General features: G+C 46.0%; 2 protein-coding genes across 3 annotated transcripts in view; one reads left to right on the top strand and one right to left on the bottom strand.

The window, feature by feature from the left end:
• Positions 1–16671, top strand: part of GRIPAP1 (GRIP1 associated protein 1) — a 66147-nt gene that overhangs the window by 16950 nt on the left and 32526 nt on the right. The window contains exons 13-20 of one of the 2 annotated variants that reach the window (XM_083482965.1): positions 6249–6341; positions 6811–6945; positions 7860–7955; positions 9584–9796; positions 11830–11943; positions 12100–12177; positions 13698–13793; positions 15178–15234. In XM_083482965.1, the coding sequence (XP_083339091.1) occupies positions 6249–6341; positions 6811–6945; positions 7860–7955; positions 9584–9796; positions 11830–11943; positions 12100–12177; positions 13698–13793; positions 15178–15234 (882 nt within the window). The remainder of the gene's footprint in view (positions 1–6248; positions 6342–6810; positions 6946–7859; positions 7956–9583; positions 9797–11829; positions 11944–12099; positions 12178–13697; positions 13794–15177; positions 15235–16671) is intronic. The other variant, XM_083482966.1, reaches the window with a different exon arrangement.
• LOC310696923 (uncharacterized protein) overlaps positions 1–16671 on the bottom strand; it is a 164588-nt gene that overhangs the window by 119885 nt on the left and 28032 nt on the right. The window lies entirely within an intron of this gene.

Below are 16671 nucleotides of genomic sequence, written 5' to 3'. Positions count from 1 at the left end.
CTTGATAGAGATTGTGGTTCAGATTCTGTTCCACGTTTATACCACCAAGAACTGGACCTGTGGGTTGGGAAGGCACCCACCCCTACCAGCCAACTGGTTGTTGCGGAAATGAATCCACTCTTCCATATTCTGGAGGCGGAAACCTTACCACCAGACCCAACTACCATGCACCCCATCTCTGAGGCAAATATGACTACAACATCTGCCTGGGACAAAATGAGGGAACTTAACGAATCTGAATTAGGCTCTCCATGTAAAGTGCCCCATATGGGTCCACTTACCTGTAACTTTATTAACCCACTCTCTTCCAACGTGTGCAAGTTGAATAAATCCATAGATACCATCGAACCGATAACAGAACCAGCTGAACCAGACCAACAAATGAGAGACGACTCCATTTTACTTTTAGTCCCGAAGAATGATCTGGCTGAAGCCCTGACAGGTCCTTTCAACAAAGCTATCCAAACAATTAATGATCCCTCAACTAGTGGCAAGATACCTGTTGACTTAAATTCACTCTCTTTAAGTAATACCCCACTAATTCTACCATCTGGCTCTGAAAAGTCGACTATCTTAGGCCTAACATCTGCCTTTAATGAGACAAGTGGCACGACTTTACAGCCAAACCACCCCAATAAATCTAAACAGTTGGGATGTATAGCACGACTGTCACGTTCTCAAAGGAAAATTACTGATTTTTTCGAAGCTGAAACTCCCCCAAATTTAGAATCCCACATGATTTGACTACCTAACGACCAACCCAGCCACTCCTCGATGTCTTTTTTATGCTGGAATATTGCGGGATGGAGGGGGAAGAAATCTGACCCAGACTTCTTAAAATTTGTTAATTTATTCCAAGTAATTCTCCTGCAAGAAACTTGGGAAGAGGAGGTGATTGACATAAATGGATACGATACCATTTTGCTTCCAGCTAGCCCCTCTCTTAAAGGTGGACGCCCTAGGGGAGGTTTGGTAATAGCCATTTCCCTCAAATTACAAGCAAAACTTACACTTGTTAAATCTTCCTCGCCTTACGCGATCACAGGATTGATTTCAGGAGGGAAATTTGAACTACTGGTAACAAATGTTTATTTCCCCCCTGGGGGGCAGGTAGTGGACCTCCATTCCAAATGGGAAACACTTGAAGAACATCTAGTTTTCTGTTACACTAAGTTCCCAAATATTTCAGCAGTCATGGGAGGTGATTTTAATGCTCGTACAGCTGCAAACTGGGAAGCGCTAGGCAAGGCCAAATGGTGGGTCATACCTGATCACCAGAACTCGGATCTCTCCCCCCATATACAAAGAAAATCGAAAGATAATAGGGTTAACGAAGCGGGAACCCTCCTTTATCAACTGATTTTACGTTTGAATTTGATAATTTTAAACGGAAATTGCCCCCCGGATATTCCGGGTGAGTTTACTCATTTGAGCACACTTACAAATAGTGTTCTCGATTATTTTATTGTTTCCAGAGATTTATTCTCAAACTTTTCTTATTTTAAAATAGAAAACGTCCAAATGAGTGACCATCTCCCCTTGAGTGCCAAGCTTTCCCTAGACTGGCAGTCTATCGAGGCCAGACACCCCATATATATGGGAATAAATACTGCAGAACAAGTGAGAGGAATAAAATGGTCAGTAACTCAAGCCCAAAAATATATGGATTTTTTCCAACAAGAGATAATTCAAACTCATGTTGTTTTAGATTTAGATCTGTATGGGCATGAGCAAATCATTAATTCATTTTCTCTGCTTATAGAAGATCTTACGTCCTTTTTTACAGTACCAGCCACCCAAGTAAATCGGGCCCATTTTAAGACCGGTGCCCCTTGGTTTAACTTAAAATGCAAACAAGCTAGACGACATCTTTGTGCCATTTACAATGAATATAAATTTTCTGGTGCTTCAGTATTACCTAGAAGTTACCAACAAGCAAAAACAGCATATAAGCAAGCCCAGAGAATGGCTAAGCAAGAGTGGCAACAAAATTGCTGGCAGGCGCTTATAGTCGCCTCTAGTCCAAGTAGCTCACGGCAATTTTGGCAATTGGTTAATAGAAGCTCAAGGAGATATCCCTTAACAATAATTCCTGCCCCGGTCTGGGAATCCTTTTTAAGGAAATATTTTGCGTCACCAGATTCCAATACCAACGCCTTGGATGATGTATTTGGCCATCTGCCCATCTGGCCCCCTATTGACCCCGATGAAATCTTGAATTTAATTTCTAAACTTAAAATCGGCAAAGCCCCTGGGCCAGATTTGGTTCCGGCGGAAGCCATAAAACTACATCCCGACTGGTGGGCAAAAATCCTGGCTGTTACTTTCGATGCTATTAATGCAACTGGAAGGGTGCCAAAAATATGGAAGGACGCTATTATAATTCCAATATATAAAAAAGGCTCCCCAGACGATCCGGAGAATTATAGGAATATTAGTTTACTATCAATAGTTGGAAAGATATATGCACGTTTTCTGCTGAATAGGCTTACCCAATGGGCTGAAGAAAAGAAACTGATAGGCCCCGAGCAAGCAGGATTCAGACCGAACCAGTCAACTACGGACCATGTTTTAGTCTTGCACCATCTAGCCCGGAAATATTCCTCTTCAAATCGAGGCCAACTCTGTGCGGCTTTTATCGATCTTAAGGCTGCATTTGACAGCATCCCAAGAAGGTTACTCTGGGAAAAGTTGGCCCGATGGGGAATTGATAGAAGACTTTTATGGTTAATAATCCAGCTGCATGAGGGGTCAGCTGCTAGGGTGAGAATAACCCCAGCTGGCGATCTCACAAATTCTGTGCCCATCAACAGAGGAGTCCGGCAAGGATGTATCCTAGCTCCTTTTCTTTTCAATTTATTCATTAGTGACATGAGGATACCATTGGCTGAATCTCAGGAAATCACCCATGCCCCCCGTCTCGCAAACTATCGATGCCCATTATTACTCTATGCTGATGATGCTGTGATTTTATCTTTCTCAAGAATTGGCCTCAGGAGAGCACTAAAATTATTTGTTTCATATTGTAAAACAAATTCCCTCACCATAAATCAATCTAAATCAAAAGTACTAATTTTCTCAAAAAGTCGGAAATCCTATAAGTGGCAATTAGATGGAAAACCTATTGAACAGGTCTATAAATTTCAATATCTGGGAGTTTTTCTCCAATATAATCTGGGTTGGAAGGCACATATTGCACATATTTTAAACAAGGCCAAGGCCCTATCCTTTGCGCTTTTGCGCTTTTTCTTTTCGGACGGAGCTCTTCATGTTCCATCTGCCTTGAAAGTATTTAAAGCTAAAGTAATTGCAACATTGGCATATGCTGTTCCTTTATGGGGGACCGCAGTAAACTTGATGCCCTTGGAGGTAATTCAAAACCAATTTCTAAGACGACTGCTAAAACTTCCTCAGTGCGTTAGTAACGCAGCTATTCGCTTAGAATTAAAAACTACATCTTTAGAAAATACTCTTTGGAGGCGCAGCCTTTGTTACTGGTTGTCCTTAAGGCATAGGCTCCCGAATCTGTATTTGATTCAATGCCTCTGGAGAGATAATTTTCCCGTCCTAGGGGCAAAAGAGATCCATTGCAAAGCAGTGACCTATGGATTGTCTCCATCAGAATTATTGGAATTGGACCTAGCCACAGCAAAAAAAACCCTCACTCAAAAACTTGAGGAGATTGACCTACAACAAAACACCATTTCGGGTAGTGGCACTTGCTCACCATTAAATCTTGGCATAGTGCCCTCACAGCAAATACCATCTTATTTGACTTCTTTGTCTGTAGCGGCCCATAGATATGCCTTTATTAAGGCAAGATTTAACGCCTTTCCTTCCAATGTTTTGAACAATAGATTTTCCAATGGTCGGATCTCAGCGGTGTGTGTAGGTGATAATAGATCTATAGAATCTTTACAACATATACTATTCTGCTGTTCACTACATTCAGTTTCTCGGAGCAGATTTTTGTCCCCTTTATTATTGGAAATCTCAGGTGACTCTTTGGAAACACAGCTAATACATTTATTGCAAGATTCTGATCCGAGTAGGTCCCTTTCTGTTGCCAGATTTCTGATAACAGTATTAGCCTATAAAAAGAAAAATGGATTACTCTATGATTATTGATTTTGCCTAAATAATATTGATTTATATTGATAATTTTGATACTTTAAGCGCTATATTGTTCTTATTTTAATGGAATTTAGAAACTTACGGATTGAGATGTACTTGACTTAAACGTAATTTAATTTATTAATTTTATCTTGTTACACCTGTTCTGCTGTATGATGTATTGAATGTGGGCCTATGGCCGTAATAAACTATCTAACCCAGAGATGCCTTTTAAATAAAAGGACACAATCAGTTGTAAAAAAAACAACTGATTCCCGAACCGTCCGTGGGCCAGATTTAGAAGGCGATTGGGGCGCATAGTTTGCCTACAGAGCACAGAGTTCATGGTCAGGGTGGATTTGATTTAAATCAAATCGATTTCAATCACGATTTCAATCACTAGTCAGTAAGACTTGAGTTAAATCATTCTTTTACAGAAAGACTCATTCTTGCTGGTATAATCTTAATATTTACAAGCAGATGAAGGTTTCATTTTTGGAATAATAAATTTTCAGAGTAGTTTTTACAGTTATATCCAAAATTACTGATTTGGTTATGCTATTAGAAACACATAGACAGATAATTATGAAATTATTGTGAGGTTAACTGTTTATATTTGGACAACTTTTCTGCTGTACTTTATTGGAAGGAGAAAAATAATCATTTCCGTAATAACAATTTAAACAATATATTTAACCAGCAATAACGTTATATGTATCCATGTTTGTTAACTGATGTGGTTAAACAATTTTAAAAAAACAAACTTAGACTTGAGGTTTAGCACACATGAAAAACTTAAAACAAATCCTTATTTCCTGATGAATAGCCTTTGGACTATAATGTAACTTAAATAGAAAACTATCTTTAGAAAGATGTTTCCTACAAAAGCATTTTATTTTGAAAATCCAATTTAAATTTAAAAAAATCCGATTTAAATCAAAACAATTTAAATAAAAAAAAAAAAGATTTTTATCCAGCCTGTTCATAGTTCAGTGTCCCGGCCCTCTGTCTTCTAACTCCACCCGAGTTTAATTGTGCCCAAGGCACTGTGGGTGAACATAGGAAGCTAAAGGTAAAGGGACCCCTGACCATTAGGTCCAGTCGTGGCCGACTGGGGTTGCGGCACTCATCTCGCTTTATTGCCCGAGGGCGTACAGCTTCCAGGTCATGTGGCCAGCATGACTAAGCCGCTTCTGGTGAACCAGAGCAGTGCACGGAAACGCCGTTTACCTTCCCGCTGGAGCAGTACCTATTTATCTACTTGCACTTTGACGTGCTTTCGAACTGCTAGGTTGGCAGGAGCAGGGACCGAGCAACGGGAGCTCACCCCATTGCGGGGATTCGACCCACCGACCTTCTGATCGGCAAGTCATAGGCTCTGTGGTTTAACCCATAGTGCCACCTGCATCCCTACATAGGAAGGTACCTTATACCAAGTCACACCTTTGGTCCACGTCACTTGGTCTTGTCTGCAGTGATTGGCAATGGCTCTCCGGGGCTTCAGACAGGGGATTTTCCAGCCCTAACTTGAGAGGTCAGGGATTGCAGGCAAGCAGATGCCCTGGCCCTGAGCCATAATGTGGAGGGCCTGCCTCGCGCTTGCCAGCTCCCCTCCATAACCTCCTTCTCGACCCCTCCCATCTTACCATCCAGTGATATTTTCCCCTTCGTGTTTTGCTTTCACGTTTCTTTTCCTAGGCCTCTTCTCTTCCTAAGAGGTTTCCCCTCCCCCTCTTCATTTGCATTTATCAGCACTCCTCCTTTTTCTAAATATGTCTTGTGCTTATTTTGAGTCTTTAATAACAGTGCCTTGTCTCAATAACCATGTGTACGAAACATGTTTTGTTTTGTTGGTCTCTTTGAAATTTGCAGTTCGTGTTGATTTCCCCTCCTCATTTGGTTTTAAAGCAAAGGAAACCTGCTTTTTTCTATTAAAAGCAACAACAGCCCCCTATTGCAATACTGCTGCCTCCGTGTTCTGCTTTGTATTTTTAATCCCTTCTCTCCTTTTTCTCCTGCTTTGGTCTTTCTTTCTTTCTTTCTTTCTTTCTTTCTTTCTTTCTTTCTTTCTTTCTCCCTCCCTGTCTCCCTCTGGTCCCTATCCTTTGCCCATCCTGTGCTTCGTTGGGCATCAGGTTGCTTGCCAAAGTGCGGAGAGCCAGGAACAGGTTGAGACCATTCTGTCTGAGAACGATGCTCTGAGAACCAATCTGGCAGCGTTAGAACAGGTACCAGGGCCTTTGTGGATGCAAGCGCTCAAGAGGGTGGTATAGGGTGGCAGTGGAAGCTGGGATGGGAAAGACCAAGGCTGGCAATTTTTAACAGGTGTGTGCATGCGCGCGCACACATACATGTGCACGCACCCTATTTCCAACTCCAGAGCTCTGAGGCCCCATCTGTACTATACAGTTAAAGCAGCATCATGCCGCTTTAAACAGTCACCGCTTCCCAAAGAATCCTGGGAATTGTAGTTTCTTAAGGGTGCTGAATGTTGTTAGGAGACCCCTGTTCCCCTCACAATTCCCAGATTGGTTTAACAGCTGGTCCCTCTTGGCAAGGAACTCTTGGGGAACCTGTGGCCCTCCAGATCCCAGAAGTCCAAGCGTGACTTGGGTGGGTGTACAGTCTACAAGGCATCCTGTGGTTTCCTCAAAAAGCCTTCCCTCTCCCCTGCTCCCCCTCTCTCTCACCATGTAGATACAGACCTCCAAGACCCAAGAGATGAATCTGATGCGAGACCAGGTGGCGGCACTGGGGGCCGAGCTGCAGCAGCGGCAGAGCGAGAAGGAGGTGCTGGCGGCCCAGCGGGAGGACCTCAACACTCAGCTGCAGGTAGGCCCAAGGCGCTGTTCACCCTCCCAGGCCTTTCCAGAGGCCCCCAGGGGCGTCTGCTGCATCATACAGGGGTCACTTTGCATATTCAGGAGGGGAGGGAAGAAGCACTTCTCAGCACACTGCGTTTCCTTCCTCCCACCACCCTTGGGGCACACTATGCAAAATGGCCAGTTTTAGAACGTTTGCCGTTCAGATTGCAACGACAGAAAGAAGGTAGAAAGAAGGCTTGGGTCCTGCTTCGCTGCCCAAAAGTTTGTTTCCATGACTTATTAATTTTCTCCTCTGCTTTCATTTTATCTCTTTATAGTACCCCTTCCTGCTTCTAGTCCCCCCCCCCCAACCGCCATGACTTTTCCTTTCTTTCAACTATTCCTTTGGGTGCTTAGTCAATTTTCTCTCCCCCTCCCCTTCACCACCCTTCCTTCTGTTTCCAGATGAAACATTTCACCTATGTTTCGGTGCTGGACTTTGTCTCTAATTTGTTTTTAAGTGGTGGGTGCAAAATGGTGGTTCAAGTATATTGAGGGATCACTTAACAAAAATGACTTGGTTAAGTTGAATTTGCCCATGTTGGAAAAAGTTCTGCCCTTTTTTCACTCTTGGATGGTGAGCACAAAAGGGTATTTAAAGTTCTTAGCATGTACATGAAGTGCTGGTGGCAGCGGGGCGGGGGGGGGCAGATGTGTGTTCAGAGTGCACCATGTATCTGATCTCAGTAATCCTTTGAACAGCCTTGTAAGGTGGGCCAAAATGTGTTATGGGAAATCTGTTCTTAGTGATGTGCTCTTGGATGTTTGTAGTCCCTCTGTCAGAGGCCTAAGAGGGTCTGTGACAGAATTGGGGTGCTGAGCAAAGAACTTGGGGGATGGGGAAGGGCCTTGTTCTACAGCCATCTTAATTTTCTCCCTTAGGAGTCTCTCCGGGCCAACACTCGTCTCCTGGAGCAGCTACAAGAAATAGGACAGGAGAAGGAGAGATTGCTACAAGACCTTGATGAAACCAGAAAGGTGAGGAGTTTGGGGGCAGGAAGGAGGGAGGGGCAGGCAGTGGATTTAATTCTGTTTGGCACCCAGTTTAGCTGAAGAAACTCGCCACTTCACTTTGGACTCTGGCCACATTCAGATGTAGCTTCAAACCATGGTTTAGAACACAGAGTCTGAGGCTCGTGTGTGACTTCTTCCTCCCCCCTTTGCACCAGGGTTTCTGAACTGACACCCACCCCAATCATCAGCAAAACCTGGCTTGTTGTTGTGTCTGAATATGACATGCTATGGCTTCCTCAAACCATAAAGGTAAAGGGACCCCTGACCATTAGGTCCAGTCGTGGCCGACTCTGGGGTTGTGGTGCTCATCTTGCTTTATTGGCTGAGGGAGCAGGCGTACAGCTTCCGGGTCACGTGGCCAGCATGACTAAGCCACTTCTGGCAAACCAGAGCAGTGCACGGAAACACCGTTTACCTTCCTGCCAGAGTGGTACCTATTTATCTACTTGCACTTTGACGTGCTTTCGAACTGCTAGGTTGGCAGGAGCAGGGACCGAGCAATGGGAGCTCACCCCGTCACGGGGATTCAAACCACCGACCTTCTGATCGGCAAGTCATAGGCTCTGTGGTTTAACCCACAGCGCCACCCGCATCACTTTCCTCAAACCATATTTTGCCCTGAATTCTGATTTTCAAAAGGCAAGTAAGAGATCAGTTCTAGAAATCCCCAGGTCTGTGATGGGAGGAGTGAGTCTGTGGGTTTGAGGCTCAGCTCTGCTTATGCATGGAACACCGAACAATAGTTTGCTCTGTCTCTTGATATGGCCAGCCTGTTACCTGCCTTAAACAAGACACAGATTGGATTCCATCCGATCCCAAGCATTTTGGAAACCCACAGCTGATGGGACTGGAGGAAAGTGAAAGACAAGGGAGAAGGGGAATTTGGGTAAGGAATGGTAGCTTTGAGAACTTTCGGTGAACTGAAGTGGTTCCTGCTGACTCATGAAAGCCTACTCAGTTTTGCCTGGTTTCCAGGCTTTCTTGAGAAACTGGCTTATAACTATAAAACCAAATTTACTAGAAGTAATAGCTAGAATAGAGGTAGACTTGTAACCATTCAAGCAATAAACATACTAAGGTGCCACGTGCAAAACAAGGCCTGGAGTTACTGTAAACACGGAGTGGATAAATGTACAACTCTATCTTAACAAGTTACATGTGCAATAAACATTATACAGACTGGATAAATGAACCGTTCAACAAGTAGCGTAAGTCCAGTCACAGAATGGCAACCCCGTGCCGCCACAGTGGCAAGGGTAGCACACTGGAGAATATGAAGAAATTTTTCAAAGCTGTTTTTCAAAGATTGAACTGGGTGAGATGTTCTTCAATGGGTCTTGAGTTGGAAACACAAAGCCGTATGCATGGATCAATCACAGGAGGGCAAATCAAAGCCACCACCCTGGTGAGAACTGCGCAAATGGGCAAAAGGAGACCTGTTCTCCGGATATATTACAGGTTTCGCTACACGCTTCATCAGTCTGAAAAGCTGCGTGATACAAAATAGTACTCCAATTACAATGTGTGTTAAATCATAACAATTAGAAAATATCAGTCTCATAAGAGTGCTCTGACTTGTGCCTGCTTTCTAGACGGCAGAGAAGCGCAAGGCCATGCTAGACGAGATGGCCATTGAGACCCTGCAGGAGAAGGGGCGCCACAAGGAAGAGCTGGGCAACCTCCGCCTGCAGCACGAGAAAGAGGTGCTCGCTGTGCGGGCGCGATATGAGCGGGAGCTGAGGGAGCTGCATGAGCACAAGAAACGGCAGGAGGATGAGCTGCGTGGCCAGCTGAAGGAGGAGAAGGTACTGGTCAAAGGAGCTTGGGGGCCTGGCCCTGGTCTTCCCATCAATATGGGCATGTTCAGGTCTTAACCTTAGTATACAGTGGTGCCTCGCAAGACGAAAAGAATCCGTTCTGTGATTCTCTTCGTCTAGCGGTTTTTTCGTCTTGCGAAGCAAGCCCATTGACGGATTAGCGGATTAGCGCTATTAGCGGCTTTTAGCGGCTTATCTGCTGATTGGATCAGCTGATAAGCGGCTTAGCGGCTTAGAAAAAGGGGGGAAAGGAAAAAAAAACAGTAGGAACTCGCAAGACATTGTCGTCTTGCGAAGCAAGCCCATAGGAGATTCGTTTTGCGAAGCACCTCCTCGCTAGACAGAGTTTTCCGTCTTGCGAGGCATTTGTCTTGCGGGGCACCACTGTATCTTCTTTCAACGAGAGCCTAGGTTTTAAGGAGGCTGAATTTCTGTGCCTTCCATCTGTAGGTACGAGGGTCCTATACGGCCTAGGACCCTCGTACCTACGGGACCGCCTCTCCTGGTATGTCCCATGGAGGACCTTACGGTCTTCAAATAAAAACATCTTGGAGGTCCCGGGCCACAGGGAGGTTAGGATGGCCTCAACCAGAGCCAGGGCATTTTTGGCTGTGGCCCCAATATGGTGGAACGCTCTGTCACAGGAGACTAGGGCCCTGCGGGACTTGACATCTTTCCACAGGGCCTTTGGCCAAGGCACAGTCTCACCCCCTCCTTTGGTAATCCTCACAGAACTCCAGCCCAATGGTTGCCATTAATTTGATTTTGAATTGATTTTAGAATGAATTGATTTTAGAATGTATTTCAATTAATAGATTGTGATTTTATGTAAACTGTGTTACTTTTACTGTTGTTAGCCGCTCAGAGCCCGGCTTCGGCTGGGTAGGGCGGGATATAAATAATAGTAATAATAGTAATAATAATAATAATAATAATAATAATAATAATAAAAATTTGAAAAGCATTGACTCGCCTCACAATGCCGTTGCGGTGAGAGAATACACACAGCTAAGGCCACAAAGTTCTTTGCAATGCTGTAAGTTTTTACAATAACCAGGAAATGGAACTTGGGGGCAGACCTTGGGGGGCCTGGGGGGGGGCTAGATTTAGCTCCTGCCCCATCAGTGTCCCTTGGTACAACCTTCTCTTACCCCCTCAGTGCAAGTGAATGACTGCCATTTTGTCCCAAAGTTCAAAGTAAAGTTTCTTCCTGTTGCAACAGGAGCAAAACTTGCCAGCTGCTCACCACAGGAGGCATAATCTTGTACATAAAATGTGCAGAGCCATCTTGCCTACCTCCTCCCCCTCCAGTATACCTGAAGGAGCGTCTCCACCCCCATCATTCTGCCTGGACACTGAGGTCCAGCACCGAGGGCCTTCTGGTGGTTCCCTCGCTGCGAGAAGTGAGGTTACAGGGAACCAGGTAGAGGGCCTTCTCGGTAGTGGCACCTGCCCTGTGGAACGCCCTCCCAGCAGATGTCAAGGCAATAAGCAACTATTTTACTTTTAAAAGACAACTGAAGGTGGCCCTGTTTAGGGAAGTTTTTAATGTCTGATGTTGTATTGTTTTTAATATTCAGTTGGAAGCCACCCAGAGTGGCTGGGGAAACCCAGCCAGATGGGTGGGGTATAAATAAATAAATAAATTTATTATTATTATTATTATTATTATTATTATTATTATTATTAAACATACAGCCTTTCTTTCACCCCTTCCCTTGCTTACCTGTGATAGAGATGGCCATTTTGTTAGCAAATGGTAGTGTGTTCACTTCCTCTACACTGCCCTTAAAGGCCCAGTGCCTGTTTTCTGTGCTGATCTTTAGTTTGTGCTGATTCCCCTGGGATTACTACCTGCATCTGGGATAGCTCAGTTAGTAGAGCATGAGACTCTTAATCTCTGGGTCGTGGGTTCGATCCCCACGCTGGGCAAAAGATTCCTGCATTGCAGAGTTGATAACTCTCGGAGTCCCTTCCAAGTCTCTAATTCTATGACTGTATTCCTTTCTCTTGCCCTTCAGGTGCGCAGCCAGGAACTGGAGTCCATGCAGCAAACCGTGGAAGAGCTGCGCCTCCAAATACAGTCCATGGATGGCACAAAGGGCTGGTTTGAACGGCGGCTGAAAGAGGCGGAGGTGACTGGACCCCCCCCTTCCCCTTAGTGACATGTCACAGGGCAGAACTGGCGTACCCTACCAGAGGGCCAGTACGACCCAAACGCTTGGTTTCCCCCCCCCCCAAGTCTTCCTGTCCTGCTCCAGGGATCTGATTGTTCCCATCCTCTTTCCCAGGAGCTGATAGAGAAGCATCAGCAAGAGCATGCAGAGGCCATGCGAGTCTGTAAGGAGCAGCATGTGGCTGACTTGCAGGTACAGGAAATATTTTGGGCTTTCCCAATTCGGAGAAATGGAGTGGTCCACTCTGGGCATTGAGCTGCTTCCACAGTCTTGTAAGAAGCTAGTGAACCCAGATGACGCCGTTGGCGGATGCTCCTTTGTCTTCTACTCTCCAGCAGCTGCCTCGATGCAGACCGTGTGGGTTACCCAATTCCAATTAAACTTTTTACTGCACTAGCCATAGGCCGTGGCATCATTCAGAAGGAGAACAACAAGAAAAACAACAATAACCATAAAAATCACGGGGCGCCACACATCCAATAAAACCATGGTCATGGCTGCTAAAATTATTTGTTGCATTAAATAGAATAGAGTAGCAGAAGATTCTCAGGTAAGATGTGCCAAATTAAATATCCGAATCCCCTTTGCAGTTTACCGCTATTTTATCTAGTTCTTTCTTCCTGATCTTCTTAGCTGCCAGAGCATAGAGTGCTACTTTATAAGTAACAAAGTCGTCAGTGTCGCTCAGCAGCCATTTCGCCCTTTCCACCCTATTCTATATGCAATAAATAATGGCACAGGTATGTGTGGGTTACCCTGTGGCAGGAGGTTGATGGGAGAAGTGTCTCTGGTGTGGACCAGCCATTCGATGCAATGGATTTCTCACCAATTAGCAGGGGTCAGCAAACTTTTTCAGCAGGGGGCCGGTCCACTGTCCCTCAGACTTTGTGAGGGGCCGGACTATATTTTGGAGGGGGGAAAAAGAACGAATTCCTATGCCCCACAAATAACCCAGAGGGGCATTTTAAATAAAAGCACACATTCCACTCATGTAAAAACACCAGGCAGGCCCCACAAATAACCCAGAGATGCATTTTAAATAAAAGGACACATTCTACTCATGTAAAAACATGCTGATTCCCGGACCGTCCGCGGGCCGGATTGAGAAGGCGATTGGGGCACATCTGGCCCCCGGGCCTTAATTTGCCTACTCTTGAATTACAGCAACTGGATGGTGAAGCTCAGTTATTCAGATAACCAGCAGCATGCCTCTTTCACCCTCTTATTTATTTAGCTATTGCTGCAGTCATTCAAAAATGTTTTTATACTGCCCTTCATCAAAATGGATCTCAGGGCAATTTGCTATAATAGAAACAGGGTGGGGACCCAAATTTAAAATGCAACCACCTGAAACAGAACAACACATAAAAGATCAGAAAACATACTTTAAAACACATGGATGAATCCCCAAAGCTAAAAGAGAACAACATTGGCATTCGGCAGAGGGGAGGAAAGTGGTGGTGGGTGGGTTCTCTTTTGATATCTTTTTGCTTCTTTGCTTTGGAGTTTTTGATGATTTGGAGATGTCTGCTGGTCAAATGGGCAGGGGGAAATGACTGGGGGTGCAGGTGGTAGGTTTAAGCGTGTTTTCTTCTCCCCTGCAAGTGCCTCCTTCTCAGCCACTGGCATTTTTTAAACCAGCAACAATTGCAGGGTTGGGGAAATCGCGTATCTGCTCCCCAATGCCTGCTCTTGGGTTTTCTCCTCTGCAGCTAAAGGACCGCGAGGTGGAAGCAACCAAGGAGAAGCTGCGAGAGATTGAAAGAGCGAAGGATGAACACTTGGACACAATCAGCCGACTGAAACAGGTGTGTGTGTGCTGCTGCCTGCCAGCTTCCCCCAGGAGCAGGTGCTTGGCAGCATGAGGTTCCTGGGTCCACCTGTTCCCTTCCCTCCTGATGGGTTTGCCCATCTGCTGGATTGTGCCTCTTTTCTTTCCAGCACGCTTGCAGTGTCTGGCACGGATAGGCAGGTGGTGCTGTCCCACCCCAAGTCACATATCCAGACTGGACTTCTGCAGATCCTTCTCAATGAGTCCTGATTCCCCGTCTGGTGCACTAGGTGGAAAGTGCCCCGTGCTACGTTTGAGTGTAGCAGAGATCCTTGGGTCTGGGTCCCTTGGATCTCTCTTCAGATGCCTCACCAGTCTTTTTATCCCATTTATCCTAGTTTAGACCAAAGGTTGGACGCGGGTGGCGCTGTGGGTTAAACCACAGAGCCTAGGACTTGCCGATCAGAAGGTCGGCGGTTCGAATCACCGCGACAGGGTGAGCTCCCGTTGCTTGGACCCTGCTCCTACCAACCTAGCAGTTCGAAAGCACGTCAAAGTGCAAGTAGATAAATAGGTACCGCTCCGACGGGAAGGTAAACGGCGTTTCCGTGCGCTGCTCTGGTTCGCCAGAAGCGGCTTAGTCATGCTGGCCACATGACCCAGAAGCTGTATGCTGGCTCCCTCTGCCAATAAAGCGAGATGAGCGCCGCAACTCCAGAGTCAGCCGCGACTGGACCTAATGGTCAGGAGTCCCTTTACTTAGACCAAAGGTTGGGAGGTAAAAATGAAAAATGGCAGAGTGACAGGAGGAATGTTTCCCTAGTGGTGGGTTGAAGGGGGCTAGAGGATTTGGAAGGGAGATCTGTGAGTAGAGACAGCAAAGTGTGAAGATTCTAAGTGTGAATAGTGCTCACTAACGGTTCCTCGTCATCCTGCAAAGAAGTGACAAGTGGGGTGACACAGGGCTCTGTCCTGGGCCTGTTGTTGTTCAATGTCTTTATAAACGACTTGGACAAAGGAATTGAGGGGATCCTAATCATATTTGTAGAGGACACCAAACTGGGAGGAGTAGCCTGTGCTGCTGAAGACAAAATCAGAATTCAAAATGACCTTAACAGATTAGAGACGTGGGCCAAAATTGAATGTCCAGTCCACCATGAGGACTAGAAATGTCTCCTTTTAAAAAAAAGAGGTGTTAGTATTTTTCGGGAAACGGAAGGTGGGACCTGGATTCCACCGCTTTCAGCACAGCCGTGATCCACACAACCATTGTCCCCTGCATGATAACTGTTCTGCCTCTTAGAGGATGAGACGGAGCAGAGAGGAAATTGCCCAGCATTTTCACCCCCCGAAAGTGTGATAGAAACATCATTTGGCACTTCTGGTCCCAGTGGTTTGTGACAGCCTTGTCTCCCTGGCAGGAAGTGAAGGACACGGTTGACGGGCAGCGGATCCTGGAGAAGAAAGGCAGCGCAGCGGTGAGATGGGATTTCCCCAAGGGAAGTGGGGGGGGGGCAAGGCAAGAGACCCTGCTGATCTTTCTCTTTGAACCCAGGTTGCCATTCCTTGTTGACTCAGCCATTAACTGCCCTTCTCACTCTGGGCTCATTTCATCTTGAGAGCAGGGCACTCTCTCTCCAAGAAAGCATGTAGCTGGAGGCTGCTGGAGGTCTTAAAGACCCCCCTCTCTGAGCTACATTCCCCACCCCTGCTAAAGAGAGAACAGCAGGAGCAGCAGGCCGATAGTTGTCCACTGCAATGTATCACTTGCGGTGGGGTGGGGTACTATGGTTGAAGTCCCAGAAAGAAGGAGCTGCTGTGAACTGTGAAGGCACAACAGCCACTGTGCTCCCCTGGTTGCCCCCCTGCCTGAGTCTTAAGTGCATCAGACTCTGAGCTGCTGCTGCTGCTGCTCCTGCTGCTTTGGGCCTCCTCGCTCTGTGCTGAGCTGCATCTCACGCATGCCTTCTTGCCTGTCTGCCTCATTCCCAGCTGGTTATCCGAGCGACCAGACGCAAAGAAGCTGGGATGCAGAGGACAGAATTGCAGCTGCTCTCTTGTTTTTATGGACAGCATCCCTATGCTCCCAGTACGTTTCCAAGCACAATTCAAAGTGTGGGTGTTGACCTTTAAAGCCCCAAATGGCCTCGGCCCAGTATACCTGAAGGAGCGTCTCCACCTCCATCGTTCTACCTGGATGCTGAGGTCCAGCTCCGAGGGCCTTCTGGTGGTTCCCTCACTGCGAGAAGCAAAGCTACAGGGAACCAGGCGGAGGGCCTTCTCGGTAGTGGCCCTCGCCCTGTGGAATGCCCTCCCATCAGATATTAAAGAGATAAACAACTACCTGACATTTAGAAGAAATCTGAAGGCAGCCCTGTTTAGGGAAGTTTTTAATGTGTAACATTTGAATGTATTTTTAATCTTTGTTGGAACCACCCAGAGTGGCTGGGGAAACCCAGCCAGATGAGCGGGGTACAAATAAACTATTATTATTATTATTATTATTATTATTATTATTATTATTATTATTATTATTATTAATTTATTATTCTGTGATGCCTCTTCCCCTCCCACCCTTCACCACGCTAAGAAATTGCCCCCTTCCCCTGCTAAGCTCTCCCAAGGCTCTACCCACCACTGTGGCCTCCAACTGATGCCCAATTTTGAAGGGTCCCAAGATCCCTGGAAGTGTGTGTCTTCTGACCTTTAACTGCAGAAGTGCATTAGGGTTAGGGGTCTCCATGGAGTTAGTTAGACTGGTGTTTCCTGTTTCCACTGGATAGCAGCTATTTGGGTGGCAGCCTTCGAAGCTGGATGGGGAGAGAACCTCGTTCTTCCCACATCATGGTCCCGGCACTCAGAGCAGCAGTTTTCGAACCGGAGCTTAGAAACTGTGATCTGTATGCAACTCTGAT

The sequence above is a fragment of the Podarcis liolepis genome, assembly GCF_965112155.1.
Source record: "Podarcis liolepis genome assembly, chromosome: 17".
Taxonomy (NCBI): domain Eukaryota; kingdom Metazoa; phylum Chordata; class Lepidosauria; order Squamata; family Lacertidae; genus Podarcis; species Podarcis liolepis.
The sequence above is the reverse complement of the archived record's forward strand: the minus strand, read 5'-3'. Positions and strand labels throughout refer to the sequence as shown.